Source organism: Balaenoptera physalus (genome assembly GCF_965194825.1).
Source record: "Balaenoptera physalus genome assembly, chromosome: 18".
NCBI lineage: Eukaryota > Metazoa > Chordata > Mammalia > Artiodactyla > Balaenopteridae > Balaenoptera > Balaenoptera physalus.
Window position 1 is genome coordinate 56,130,034 of NC_138899.1, and position 15,914 is coordinate 56,145,947.

General features: G+C 36.2%; 1 protein-coding gene across 7 annotated transcripts in view; it reads right to left on the reverse strand.

Annotated features, from left to right (window-relative positions):
- Positions 1-15,914, reverse strand: part of ELF1 (E74 like ETS transcription factor 1) — a 104,740-nt gene that overhangs the window by 6,411 nt on the left and 82,415 nt on the right. For 5 of the 7 annotated variants that reach the window (XM_082435831.1, XM_082435830.1, XM_082435832.1 and 2 more), the window contains 5 exons: positions 12,435-12,542; positions 10,677-10,844; positions 5,124-5,207; positions 4,198-4,390; positions 2,805-3,248 (listed from right to left, as the gene is read on the reverse strand). In XM_082435831.1, the coding sequence (XP_082291957.1) occupies positions 2,805-3,248; positions 4,198-4,390; positions 5,124-5,207; positions 10,677-10,844; positions 12,435-12,542 (997 nt within the window). The remainder of the gene's footprint in view (positions 1-2,804; positions 3,249-4,197; positions 4,391-5,123; positions 5,208-10,676; positions 10,845-12,434; positions 12,543-15,914) is intronic. The other 2 variants (XM_082435835.1, XM_082435836.1) reach the window with 2 other exon arrangements.

Below are 15,914 nucleotides of genomic sequence, written 5' to 3' on the forward strand. Positions count from 1 at the left end.
CAACTACTGAGGCCCGCGCACCTGGAGCCCGTGCTCTGCAATGGGGGGTGCCTCTGCGATGAGAGGCCCGTGCACCACAAGGAAGAGTAGCCCCCGCTCGCTGCAACTGGAGAAGGCCCACGTGCAACAGCGAAGACCCAACGCAGCCAAAAATAAATAAATAAAATAAATTCATATAAAAAAAATAAAGAATGTATGTGGATACATATGTCCATTCATATAAATACATAATAATTTCTACAAGAAGAAATTGTGTTTTGGGAATTCCCTGCCGGTCCAGTGGTTAGTTCTCGGAGCTTTCACTGCCATGGGCTCGGGTTCAATCCCTGGTCAGGGAACTAAGATCCCTCCCACAAGCCCCACAGCATGGTCAAAAAAAAAAAAAAAGAAAAGAAAAAAATTGTCTTAAAGTTTGAAAAGTTAAATTTTGTATTTCTTCATTTTATAAGTAGTCCACTTAGAGAACTCATTATTCTAAAAGGAGATAAAGAATGATCATATACACTACTTCAAAATAAATTCTATAAATATGAAAGGGTGTTATATGTCAGACTGTGTTAGGTGCTAGGAAAAGGACAATGAATAGAATCTAGCTCCTACAGATTTAAATGTATAGCAGGAGACAGGCATTAAAGTCACCTGAAACACCTGGTTTATGTACCAGAATGTGGTACAGGCAAGAAGTAAGCTTTAGCTGGAGAGCAAGGAAGGAATTATGAGTAGAGTGAGAGCTGGCAGTGAAGGCTACAGAAATTGGACTGCACTCTGTGTGCAAAACAGATCTAACAAAAGCTGCAAGAAGGCACTATCACGAATGCTGACTCTTGAGCCCTTAAACAAAGAATGGCTCTGGTCAGAAACATCACATAATGATATGCATCGGTAACATGTAGGTTGCAAGAGAAAAAAATAGGAGAAACAGGAAGCAGGCAGAGAGTCCACAGAACTCTGAGACTGTGGAAATGAAGATTCTGAAAGGTACACCAAAGACAGTTTGAAAATCAGAGGTAGGGAGTGTAATTACAATGTTTTAATATCTGGCAGTGAGTCTTACTCAGAAATTGACATTCAGAGTAATAAACTATCCAATATAATACACAATTTACTATCTTTCAGAGCTAAAGGTATGTGTTTTTGTTGCTCTTGTTGTTTTTCTTCTGGTTTGTTTTTATTCTCAAGGTCTAAAAAGGAAACTTTGATTAGAGATGCTAAAAAACAACTGCATCAGTCCAAGAAGGGAGTCCCAGTGATCAGCTGTGGCCACTGTATGTTTCATATCAACACAAATACATACAATGATAAGATGACAAAGAGCATAGAAACCAATGCGAGGAACCACGTAATTTCCATTAGATATTGAGTCATCGTAAGTAACCAACAGAACTTAGAGGAAAATAAAACATTAAAAGGAAAATATAGAGTTAAATAAGTACTTCTTTAATTAGGATGGAAAAAACGTGATCTTTCTACTCCTTACAAGTCAACGATTTAAGAGAATTCAATTCTCTTAAATCAAACTTGTCAAAAGTTTAAATGGACCATACAAGGAAGACTGAATCGTCTATAAGGCTGTTTTGATTCTAGGTAATGTATACTTCAAGATCAACTGAACAAAAACCCAGCATTTATATTCTAGAATATACAACTGTAAGATTGAAGTCAGCTTATGAAAATAATCAAAGAATCATTTTTACTGGATTTGGAAGGGCTCCTATATTTTATTATAATTCATGTTCTGGAAATTCATGGCAGTAGAAATGGAAAAACAGAACCTGAAAATGTCCATCTAATTTTCTGCCTTCCTCCCTTTTCCCCATTCTAAATCAGTCAAGACCAGTCCCAAGTGTCTGCAATAGAGCAGTCTAATTTGTTGTTTCATGTCTTTTCTGGGGTTATGAGGCAGATTTGATCTGATTAAACCACAAAACTATTCTTCCAACTCTGCCACTCTAAAAGCCTGAAAAAGAGGATCTTCGATTCTTGGCCTCCAACCTGTTTGAACTTTAGAACTATTCTGGATACTATCTGAGAAGATAGTATCTTCCCAAGGACTAATGTGTATTTCTTAGAACTCAACGCATTCCAAAGGGTCATGATATGTAAATTTATGTTAAATTTTTACAGCTTCTAACTTTGTTTGAAAAAAGATCTGAAACTATTCTCTGGATTTTCTTGTATGTGGATCCCTTCTTATATGGATCAATTCAGTTACACAAAGCTATAGAGAACTGATTCAAATTGATTGAATAACATCAAGTAATGTCAAAGTTTAAAAGTAAGGAAATCAGGGTCTTCCCTGGTGGTGCAGTGGTTAAGAATCCGCCTGCCAATGCAGGGGACACGGGTTCGAACCCTGGTCCGGGAAGATCCCACGTGCCGCGGAGCAACTAAGCCCGTGCGCCACAACTCCTGAGGCCACACACCCAGAGCCCGCACTCCGCAACAAGAGAAGCCACCGCAGTGAGAAGCCCGCGCACCACAACGAAGAGTAGCCCCGGCTCCCCGCAACTAGAGAAAGCCCACGCGCAGCAACGAAGACCCAACGCAGCCAAAGAGAAATAAAGTAAATAAATTTATAAAAAAAAAAAAGAGTGCTTTAAAAAATAAATAAATAAATAAAAATAAGGAATCATTGATACAATCACAGGACTGATGCAACGCTGCTGAAACAATCTGTTGACCAAGAGTTCTAGCTTGACATCTATATAATTTTTATTTTCACTTCTGAATCCTGACACGTTTAACAACGACTCTGGTCAGAAACATCGCACAACGATCTGCACCAGTAAGTTTAGTTTTCTCACCTAATACTCTGAACGGAAGAATTTAATGTTTCATCCTGCATGCTACTGGTTGCTTCTCCTTCTGGAACAGCTTGTACTGGCTGTACTACATGAATAGTCCGGAAGAGCTGGGTAGGATATGGAGTCTGTGTGGACTGCATTGTCCTAAGAACCTCTGATGGCTGTGCAGGTTCCACAGGATCTTTGGGTTTTGCAGCTTTAGAATTCCCTGGTTTTAGAACTGTAGTGGCTCCTCCTTTTATCCCTGGACCTGAAGATACTCTCGATCGACTTGCCTGGTTCCTACTCGAAGTGGTTGTTGAAGACAGTGATGGATCTGAAGACTCTATGCTGGAACTTGGATCCTCATCATCTATATAAATAAGGTCTTTCGGCATATCCTTAAACTGATACACCAAGCGCTGACCTTCTACTTTTGCCAGAATACCCCTTTGGTAATAGTACCTATTCAAAGCAGACAATTTCATCAATATTGTATTCAGTTATACATAAACTAAAATAATATTCAACACAATAAAAATTTCTTAATCATAAACAAAAGTTTAAAGCTGGAAACAAACAGGTGAGAAAAGACTTTCTAAATGAAGGGTAGTTATTTCTCTTCCATAGCTTAATTATAATGTCCCTAACCTGTTTAAATTTGCTTCAGTAAATCTGAAACAATTTTCTGTATAAAACTTAATGATGTACAAATAGAAATGATTCAAATTCTGTCATTTATTTTAATTAAATCAAGGACCTAAAAAGTGTGTGAGTTAAAAAATAAAATGCCAACTGTAACTAAATAGTTCTGGTTTAAAAAGGTTACCAAGTTCTCAGATCACTGATATTTCTAATAAATCTTTCTCAAATATACCCAGATCCTGAAGACTAAATGACATGATCACAAGAAAAACAAACTAAAAGTGGGTTTAAGTGATACATTTGTTCAACATTTTCACAATGGCTAATATTATGCTCGAAGCATTAATTTATTCCAACACAATATATTACACATCATACCTGAGATTCATGTTTAAAAATGCACCCTCTTATTCAGTACCTGCATTACCACTAGTTGTTACTTTGTGCTGAACTTAAGTTTAATGACTCAAAACATGTAAGCCTTGTGGTCAATTTACAATTTCTGATGATAGCTTAACATTTTCTGATCCCTTCATAAATAAAATATCTCGTTTGCATGAAGATTTGGGGGGAGGAAAGAGAACATTTTCCCAGATTGGAATAAGATTTCAACTTAAATACATACTCATTTCTATAAGAAGTGTGGTTTTAGCCCTTCAACAATAAAATTCACCATTTCTTTAACCCACGCACTTTTTAGAAGTCACCTACTTTTCAGTATTTAGGAACCGCTACTGGTCACACAGTGAACTATGGAAGCCTCACGTACCTGAGGGCTCTTCCCATGGTCTCATAATTCATGTCAGGCTTGTTTTTGTGCTTCCCCCACAACCGGGACACTGCTTTAGAATCTACCAATTTAAAAATGCCTTTTTCTCGCTGGGTCCACTTGATATATTTAGGACAAGTAGCTTTGTCCTGGAGCAGTGCCAGTAAAAACTCCCAAAGATAAATTGTGTTTCCTGAAACAAAAGCAAATTCTTTTTAACTGCCCAAAATTTCATTTGAAAGAACACAATAAAACACAACTAAAGGTCTTCTTAAGTTCCATCTATAATTATACAAACATACTACACAGTTCAGTTAGTACTGGTGATATAATGGTCATAATTTTTAGGGTCTAACATAGATCTTTTTATTAGTCCCGTATAAGATGTCTGAACAGAGCAATCCTGCCAATTAGATGTGTGATGACTTAGGGAGAAAGCATTTTGAGACAATTTTTTTTTTCACCCTCTTTAAGAACCGTTATTACGCCGAAGAAACTGAGAAAGAGTTGTACAAAACCTTTCAATAGTTGTTCTTTTTATATAAAGAGCCAGCAGATTAGCCTTAATAATTTTCTTCAAATTTGGGCAGCAGTTATGAAAATACTAAAACTCCAAGACAATGTAATAAAGTGTCTATGAACTGAAAACCTAACGTGGCTGAATTCTTCCAAGAGGCTCTTTATTAAATGAAAGGATGGATTATTTTGAGAGGTAAGCGAAAATCTCCTAGATGGATTTCTTGGACTACATTATTACCAGTCCTTCTACAGAAGGTGGCAACTGTATCTTATAAGCATGTGGCAGCAATAAGATCCATTTCAATAAAAGCTGGTGGTTTCTACTTACAATATGCAGACATTTTAAAGCAATCTGAATGTCACTTGACCCGTAAGTATTATAGGGAAGTTACAGTAGTAGTACTTACCCTTCCCATCTTTGTTTTTCTTCCTCACAGATATGTTTGGTGTACCGGCTGGGGAATCTGGTCGTGGTGGTTTAGTTTTTCTCCCTGAAATCACAATGGCTCTACATAAATATATGCCCTCAAAAGAGAGAGGGAATGGACAATTTAGCTGTTTATAAATGCTGTTTTGTCATTGATCCTAAATTTCAAGTGCCAAATATTTTATACATGGAACACATATATTGGTCTCCTAAATGCTATTTATTAAAAGGAAAATAACTTCAGTAAAAATTTGACATTAACTTAGGTTAGATCACACTTTTACGTAGAAAACAATACTTTGGCTCATTTGTAAAAATGAGGTTAAGTTTAAACTTTACATTTTGTCTTTGAGGTGACAATACTGCCAGTGCTTTCTTAAAATCTGGGGGAATTTTCTTGATGCTGATAAAACTTGGGCCCAAAAAATAAGCCACACAGGTTTGTCTGCCTCTTGGTTAGTTCTCAAATACTGGAAACTACCCAAAACTTCTAGAGATGTAAAAAATAAGTGAGGCTAAATTTTTGTGAACCAGTCAATCTTTATTTTCTTGTGCATTTTTAAACATCTCATTCTTCTATATTTCTTTCAGTTTACGGCAAACAAATTTACTTTATGATTATCCATCATCCAGTCCTAAACAAGTCCAATGCAACAGAGTTAAACTGTATTTTGTGCAGCCTTAGTCTGGGTCAACCAACTATTCTAAAACTGTGTTTGTGATCTTTTTTTTGCCACTTATCTAGAACCACAACTCGGCAGCAACGCTGCCTGTGATTTAGGTTAAGCTGATGATGCTGTCTGAACAGACTACTACCCTGTATATGAGAGACAATGAAGATTAAGCATAAATAGATACTTTAGTTAGTACCATTTACCCCTACATTCTTGAAGCTGACTCTCTGATCTTAGATCATAAGGGTGAATGCTGGAGTAATATAATATAGGCAATAATTTAGAAAAGCAGAATTCTAGAGCTAAAGTCGCAAGGTTAGTGACAATACATCCCAAGACAAACTGAATAGGAAAATGTTTCTTATTTTGTTTTTTTTTTGTTTTTTGCCCATGCCGCGTGGCTTGTGGGACTGTAGGTTCCCCAACCAGGGGTTGAACCCAGGCCCTGTGCAGTGAAAGCATGGAGTCCTAACCACTGGACTGCTGGGGAATTCCCAGGAAAACATTTCTGAAGTTAAGGTAAGAGTCAAGGAGAAGAGGGTCAAAAAAGTTACTCTTAAGGCCAGGTCCCTCTTGAAACTACCAGATGTATAAACGTAGATCCTAGGAGCCTGGTGTCTCAACTTCCATCATTACAGACATCTGCAGAGAACCTCTGCATGACACAGAGACTTCTAGCTAACTGTGTTCATGATAGTAAGGATTGGGAGAAGCCAGACTTCAGTTAGCTCCTATCCTTCCTCCCATCTTATTTTGTGCTATTTATTGACTTGCTCTGATAGATAATATTTTCTTTATCCCACAGTTTTCCTCCACTCGTTTTAGTCATGGCAGATACTGTCAGTAGCCTACCCAATATCCATCCTCTCCATCATCTTCCTTACTGTTCACGGTGGTGATGTACACAGCTCCACATGAATTACAGATTAGTTGGGTATAGAAATTCTGGTAACAGTTATTTCTTCTCAGTACTTTGAACATATCCAGCCCTTCCAGCCTTTATTGGGAGTTTGTAAGCTGCCAATCCAATAATCAATCCTCTTCAGGTAATGTAGATCCTCCCTGGTTGGTTTGTTTCTTCTTCCTTTTTTTTCTTTTCTTTTTTTGATGGGGTGTGGAGGGTAGTCTTTGATGTTCCACATTTTTACCATAATATATTTAGGCTTGGATCTATTTTAGTTATGCTACTCAAGATTCACCATGCTGGGATTAACATCATTCTGGAAAATTCCTCAGTCATTATCTTTGAATACTGCCTCTTCCTCACTCTACACATTCTCTCCTCCTAGAGCTTTGATTAAACATGTAGACCTTTTCATGCAATCTTCACATCTCTCTTTCATATTTTTTATTCTACATCAGATCTATATTGGAGCTCACTAATTCTCTCTTAAGCAGTGACTCATTTGCTGTTTAACCCATATATTACGTGTTCTATTTGGTCCCTTATCATATCAGCCTTTCACCGTTAAATAGGATGTTAGTCTTTCACTTTCTAAAAACAGCTTTATTGAGGTATAACTGATACACAATAAACTGCTTATGTTTAAAGTTTACAATTTGATAAGTTCTGACATATGTATACACCTGTGTAACCATCACTACACTCAAAGATAATAAACATATTCTTTGCCCCCAAAAGTGCTTTGTGCCCTTTTGTAATCCTTACATCTCACCTATCCCCACCCTGCCCAATCCACTCATATATTTTCTGTCATTATAGATTAATTTACAGTTTGTACAATTTTATATAAACAGAACCATACTCTTCTTTTTTGGCAGAGGGGGAGGGAGTCTGGCTTCTTTTCCTTAGCATAATTATGTTGAAATTCATCCATTTTTGTTTTATGTATCAATGGTACATTTCATTTCATTGCTGAGTGGTCTTTCATTGTATGGATATACCACAAATTTGTTTATCCAATCAGCAGCTGATGGACGTTTGGGTTGTTTCCAGTTTTGGGCTACTGCAAATACAGCTGCTAAGAACCTTCATTCATGCATAAGTTTTTCTATTAAATGTATGGCTTCATTTCTTTTGGGTAAATACTGAGTAGTAGAATGGCTGGGTCACAGGTTAAGTATACATTAAGTTTTTTAAGGAACTGCCAAACTATTTTCCAAAAATATTTCCTCCATGCAGGAAGGTGGGGTAATCATAGGGCTCACCTCATTGGTTTCCTGTTTCCCAGGGATCACTCACTTTTGTTGACAGATGTCCACCACTTTCTTTAGTACCATTGCTTCATATATTTTATCTGTGGTTTTAGCTGTTTCAAACAGGAGGGTAAATCCAGGTTCTGTTTTTGTTGTGTTTTTTTTTCCAGCTTTATTGATATATAATTGACATATTGTGTAAGTTTAAAGGGCACAACATGATGATTTGATATACTTATATATTGCAAAATGATTACCACAGTAGGGTTAGTTAACATATCCATCACTTCACATAATAATCACCTCTTTTTTGAGAACACTTAAGATCTATTCTCTTAGAAATTTCCATGGTCACCATGCTTGTACATTAGTCCCCAGAACTTACTCATCACATAAATGGAAGTTTGTACCCTTTGACTGACATCTCCCCATTTCCTCCACCCCGCAACAAACACCATTCTTCTGTTTCTATGAGTGTGGCTCTTTCAGACTCCACATAAAATGATAGCATACAGTATTTGTCTTTCTGACTTATTTCACTTAGCAGAAAGTCCTCAAGGTCTGTCCATGCTGTCACAAATGGCAGGATTTCCCTCTTTCTCACAGCTGAATTATATTCCGTTCTGTGTATTTATATATCACATCTTCTTTATCCATTCATCTGTGGATGAAGACTTAGTTGTTTCCAAATCTTGGCTACTGTGAATAATGCCGCAGAGAATATGGGAGTGCAGGTATCTCTTTAACATCCTGTTTTCACTTCCTTTGGATATATACCTAAGAAGTGGGATTGCTGAATCATACCGTGTTCCTAGTTTTAACTTTTTGCGGAACCTCCATACTGTTTTCTACAGTGGCTGTACCAATTTAAATTTCCACCAACAGTGCAGAAAGATTCCCTTTTCTCCGTATCTTTACCAACACTCTATCTCTTGTTTTTTCTATCACTTTTTCTAGCCATTCTATAGGTGTGAGGTGGTATCTTACTGTGGTTTTGATTACACTGCCCTGATGATTAGTGATATTGAGCATCTTTCCATGTACCTGTTGGCTGTTTGTATGTCTTCTTTAGAAAAACGTCTATTCAGGTCTTCTGCACATTCTTTAATTGGATTATTTTTTCGCTATTGAGTTATACGAGTTGCTTATATATTTTGGATATTAACCCCTCATCCGATATATGATTTACAAATATTGTCTCCCATTCTGTAAGTTGCATTTTCATGTTGTTGATTGTTTCTTTTGCTGTGCAGAGTCTTTTAGTTTATTGTAGTCCCACTTACTAATTTTTGCTTCTGTTGCTTGTGCTTTTGGTGACATATCCAAAAAACAGTTGCCAAGTCAGGTTCTGTTACTCCATCTTGACTAGAAGAGGAAGTTTCACCTGGTATTTTTTAATAGTCTCATTCTTTGACAATGTTTTTTATTCCCTTGCATTAATAATTACAATCATATTCATTGAAAGTTTCTATTTGATAATCCTATTATCTGAGGTTCTTAGCAAACTAACCTTAGGGTTTTCTATGTCTGCTGCTTCTCATTCAGGAAGTATCTTTCTTATGCATTCTGGGATACTGAAATGTGAGTTCACCTTCAACAGGGTTTTATTTGAAGAAATACTGTGCAGCCTGGATTAAACGTATGACGTGCCAAAGCAATTTTACAAGAGCTTCGCCTAGTGCCCAAAGTTACTGCCAGCCAGGGGCCATTGTTATGTTAATTACTTGGCTAGAAATTCCTAAAGTCAGTAACAGGTTAAAATCTAATCATAAACCTAAGTTAAGACAAACCTAGGATTATGAATTCTCAAAGGAAAAATTTTTCCACCCAGCTGAGAAATACAAGCTTCTTAACATCTGTCTGTGCCAAAGGGTGGACTGTTTTTCCCCTTAGGGTATAGCTAAGGGATCCCAATTATATGCTGAGGTCTCTGTCTAATACCCCATCTTGCATTGGACCAAGACTTAAGCATCTGCCTCTACGTGGGCAATAAAACCAAGCCCCTTGGACATCCAGACTGACATGTCCTTCTCAGCCCTCAGAGCTGCTGCAGTGTCAGCTCACTCTTATTTTCCTCTGCATTTTTTGGCTCTTGGAATTTCCCTTACTTTCATGTGAAGTTAGGTTATGTGGTGGCTGGTGATGCCATCAACCAAGATATTAAACTCAAAAGATTAAACAAGCTGGAGTGGAATCAAAAGGCAATGAAATGGGAAGAGTGTCAGTGTTAGAATGCAAGTATGGTCCTAATTTGTGAAAACTTTAAAATTCCCTCTAACACATGCTAACATTTCCCTCTTCAATTACTTACCTGCTGATTTCCAACTTGTATTCTTCCCACTGGAATCCTATATTGGAATCTATGCTGGTGGTTTTCAAACTATGTTCTGCGGGAGGAAACTGACCTCAGCCCTTACCCCTGAGCTCTTTCTGAGCTTGGATGAAGAGTTTAGATAAAAGATTGAGGCTTTAGAAAGTTGGAAAATCCCTTTTCTGTGAGATAGACCAAATATTTTAAATGTATAAAAAAGTATAAAATAATTCTTTAAAAATGAATCTAATACGAAGAAATAACTCTGTTTTGTACCTTCAATTTTTTCTCACATAAGTTTTAATTGGGGTAGAAATATCCTCGAATAAAAGTTATATTTAGATTCCACATCAAGAGTTGACTGTTTTCCCTTAACAAATTAACCACCCACCTTTCTTTCTCTTAGGTTGTTCTGGTGATGAGCGTCCTGGTGAGTGTGCATATGTCTCTTGAACGTGCTGAGTTTCCATCACTTCAGGAATCCCATCTAATGTGACGGATACATGGGTGATTGGGGCAACAACAATGTCATCTTCAGATGAACTAAATATATTATTATCTAATGGAAATAAAATCAACTAATTGTAATCAACTTTGTATTATAAATCAAAATTTATAATATTATAAATTAAAAATATTTCCTGTTTCTTTGAAGATTAAAATAGAAATAAGATTTTGAAATCTAGTCCCTGCTTTTTATTTCCTGTGCCCTAAGTCAAGTACCCTGAGGCAGTCCAGGCTTGACGGGACTATTCAATGCCCTCCTTACCTGACTTCCTATCCCCAGTCTATCTTGTCTCTCTTCTCCATTCTTCACATTGCCGCTAAAGTTTTTCTTTAAAACCTAAGTCTGGCCTGACCATATTATTCTTCTCTATAAAAACTTTACACCCTGAAAATTAGAAAGAAAAATAAAATTGACATATCTTCCCATAGTTTACAGGGGGAAAAAAGATAGGAACAACCCCAACTCCACAGCATGCCATTCTGAGCTTCCACAATCTACAAACCATTATGAAGCTTATACTTCAGCTATACCAAAGCATTTTGAATCTCAAACATTTCATTGTTTTTTTTTACAGGTCTGTGTCTTCCGTTCAATCCCCTCCGCCTACCTTGAATGCCCTTTCCTGTCTCCTCCACCCATGAAAAGCTTATTTGTTACTAACAGCCCAGGTCAAAACATTACCTCCATAAAGCCTGTCTCTGGTGTTTTCAGCTAGAGAAATCTCTCCTTCCAAAACACTCTGCTATCCCGCTCATGGCCTTTATTTTTGGCTTTTACAGTTATTTACATAAATAACTATCTTCAAAAGAAAACTGTCAGCTTGAGGAAAGAAACAAGATCTGTTCATTTCTATATCATGTTATTGCCTGATACATTGCTGTGCATATAGAAAATATTCAATAAACATCTTAAAATTGATTTAATAATAATTAATTTTATGAGTTTGACTACTTTCTTGTCAGAAAAGTCCAAAGGAGAACATGGATTTAAAAGCAGATCAATAAATGTGGCAGTGAAGTTTATGCCATGAAGTCTCAGAAAACATTTCAATGGATTTTTGCCTATTCACTGATGAATACTGACTAAAGATCAATAAAGATCAATTTTTATTGATCAATAAAGATCAATATTGACTAAAGATCACTAAATTATAATAGTTTGGGCCCTAAATACTTCACCAATGAGGTTAAGAAGAAATTCTGCATAATCTGCTATTTGACAACTAAATTACTTTTTTATCCTTAATGTCCTCACTCGCCAAATTAAAAGAAAAAAAATCTTGTTTAACTGAACACTTTAGCAAAGGTGCCTCAACTAGTACTGGTACTGTACCTTAAGATGCACTTGGGACCAAAAAAATATAAAACATGGTCTCTGGTCTCTTGATATTTATCATCTGAGAGAGAGATGGCAGAAGAGCTTTTCAAAGTATATAAACATGGTCCTACTATATAGCACAGGGAGCTATATTCAATATCTTATGATAAACCATAATGGAAAAGAATACAAAAAAGAATGTATACATATGTATTATGGAATCACTTTGCTGTACAGCAGAAATTAACACAATATTGTAAATCAACTACACTTCAAAAAAAAAAAAAAGCATATAAACATGAACAGTCATAACACAACACTCACTGATGCGCTTTTCGTCCAGCATAGGGCCAGGAGAATCCATATTGAGGAGTGCTTCAGCAGCCTCGATAGTTTCAATTGTTTCATCCCCATTATGACAGGAAGCTTCAACTACAATACATTTAAAGAGAAAACAGAATTAGCTACAAGACATTTGTTCTTTTAAAAAGCACAGATTCAGGAATTCCCTGGTGGTCCAGTGGCTGGGACTCAGCACTATCGCTGCCAGGGGCCCAGGTTCAGTCCCTGGCCGGGGACCTAAGATCCCATAAGCCGTGCGGCGTGGCCTAAGTAAATAAATAAATAAATACATAAATTAATTAATTAATTAAAAAGCATAGATTCTCATCTCTTGAACCAGGATACATCACTTAATACTCTGGTTGATAACCATAGTTTGTCTCAACATATAAAATCTATACTGAAAATGACTATATTTCTCATTTAAAACTTTGCAAGATGTGGGGGTTTTATTGAAAATAACAACAACAACAACCAAAAACCTCTGCAAGACGCTGGGAGGTAAAAAAGTAAGCAAAATAGAACTCATACTCTAGGAGGAAAACACTAGTCATTTCTGATAATTCTTGTATTTACATGAATAGTAACCTAAGATGTCACTGGGCAGGTCGTGCTGTTTCTGTTGACTCCATACTTTAAAATAACTGGGTTGATAGTTTTAGGTCCCTTTCAGCTCTAACACTGATTCCAATACTCTTAGTTCACTCACAGGAATGAAAATGAGTCTCTGTTAATTTCTGAGTCTTCTTCCATTCTTCTATAATTAGTGAATTGCCACCATCACCAAAAGTTTTAGTCGTAGTCACATTATTAGAATCTAAACACTCTTCGATAATTATAGTATTCTGGTACCTTTCTTCTCTAATGTGTAACATAGAACACTAATTTCCCTACTGTGAACTGTGCCTAGTCCAAGTAGTTTTTTATGTTCTTTAAAAATATTAAAATACAAATGAAAATTAATCCAAGTACATGCTAGACACTCGACACTTCTCTGCATCCCAGAGAGATGTCCAAAATAGCTGCACAGTGAATTCCCTGGATGGCTTTTAGCCCCTCAGTTCTAGGATCAGCACCAAGAAACTAAATAAAGAGCTACCAATGCTCTCTTTTCAGGGATAAATTCAAGTTTCCTGAATGTGGTATTTATCATCCATAATCCCTTGTACTTACTTGCTATATTTTCCCCTCAATATTGACAAAATTACACATTATTTTTAAAAGCCTGAAAATATATATATATACACATATATATATATATATATATATAAATAAAATCATGATTTTCAGATTCAGGGTTGGACTGATAGTATATAACTCAATGAATATAAGCCTTTTAATTTTATAAAACATTAGAAAGTAAATATAAACGTAGTTCTTGAAGCAAAAGTTCTTTTCCTCAATCAAATGAATGAAAGTGATCATTTACACACTGTCCTCTCCCTATTCCTATTCAATCCAGAGAAGCAACAAAATCATTTTCCTCTTCATTATTAAGATTATAACCAGATTTCCAAGAAATCTGTAGTTCTTTGAAATTTACCTTAACTTTCCATTAGAATATTATAACATTTATTATCCTAAATATTTCCTAAACAGTTCACACGCTCTTTTAGACTGAAGATTTCCAAGAATCTACAAAATTCTTCGTTGATTCCAAATCCCCAGCTGGCAAAAATAATGAATGACTATCACTCTTAAGTAACTGTACAAGGAAATGTGGAATATACAATAGTATAGGACATGACCTTTTTCCTTATCTATTGGTAACAGATACTTAGATACTGTCTAAGAAAATAACAAAGTGATCAGTTTTATGGTATAAAGCAGACTGACTACAGGCACTGTATATCATTATAAGTTAGGAAGGCTTCCTGAAGAGATGGGTTTAGCCTGAGTCATTTAAGATAGCTAGGATTTAAATACTTTGAGAGGAAGAGAGAGAAATTAAAGCAAGAATAATAGTAGAAGCAAGGGCATGAGAAGAAGTATTATGCATTTAAAGAAAATGAGATAATTTTCATTTAATTATATAATTATATAATTTTCATATAACGGTCTGTACCATTAGAAAGCAAAATGTGTAATTGCTAAAGATTATTATAATAACGGCATATTAATTAATTTGCTTTACAAATTGACTAATGTGGCTGACTGCCTCCCCAAGGGAGGAATCCCACAATAGGCATGGACTGCTGAAGGAGCAGAGACCAGAGACAATTCCTGAATGATGCTTTCAAAGAAGTTCTGGATCTCGGACTATATACTAGTCAGCTCCTCTCAATTAGGAAAACCTCCCAACAAAGCACATTTTCTCCCATAAAATACTGGCTAACACTGGGAGTCCCCACAACCTGCCAAGCCAGAAGAGAACCTCCTTCTTCCAGATATGAAAGATGTATCTGCAGAATTCCAACCTTCTGGGCTCCATTCCCTCAGCTAATATCTTTGAACCCAAATATCTATAGGTCACAGGGAGGACAAGGAACAAGAAGACAGTCAACATAAAAAGAGGCAAGGATTTTAATCTAGCCTGGATTTCTCTAACAGCAACTTAACCCTTATGGAGTCTTCTTCTTTTAAAGGCTTTAAGCTTTTCCTCTTAAGGCCAGTGCTCACATTTCTGAGTTACTACAAAAAGCACTCTAGAGCACCTGAATAGATTTTTGACTAGTTGTTTAATTCTAAAAGTAGGTGTCCTTTTCATTTTCATATCAAGATATACAAAACTTCATTAGGAGATTCAGAGTCTTCGTTAGGAAACTACTTCCCCTAATTATAATGAAAAATAAATCAATTAAATTTTAATTATATATTCTATTAAAAACAAGTGCTTAACTGACAAAGGATTAATCTCCAAAATTTACAAGCAGCTCATGCAGCTCAATATCAAAAAAACAGACAACCCAATCCAAAAATGGGCAGAAGACCTAAATAGACATTTCTCCAAAGAAGATATACAGATTGCCAACAAACACATGAAAGAATGCTCAACATCATTAATTAGAGAAATGCAAATCAAAACTACAATGCGATATCATCTCTCACCGGTCAGAATGGGCATCATCAAAAAATCTACAAACAATAAATGCTGGAGAGGATGTGGAGAAAAGGGAACCCTCATACACTGTTGGTGGGAATGTAAATTGACACAGCCACTATGGAGAACAGTATGGAGGTTCCTTAGAAAACTAAAAATAGAACTACCATATATGACCCAGCAATCCCACTACTGGGCATATACCCTGAGAAAACCATAATTCAAAAAGAGTCATGTCAAATGGATAAAGAAGATGTGGTATGTATATACAATGGAATGTTAATCAGCCATAAAAAGGAACGAAATTGGGTCATTTGTAGAGACGTGGATGGATCTGGAGACTGTCATACAGAGTGAAGTAAGTCAGAAAGAGAAAAAAAATACCGTATGCTAACACATATATATGGAATCTAAAAAAAAAA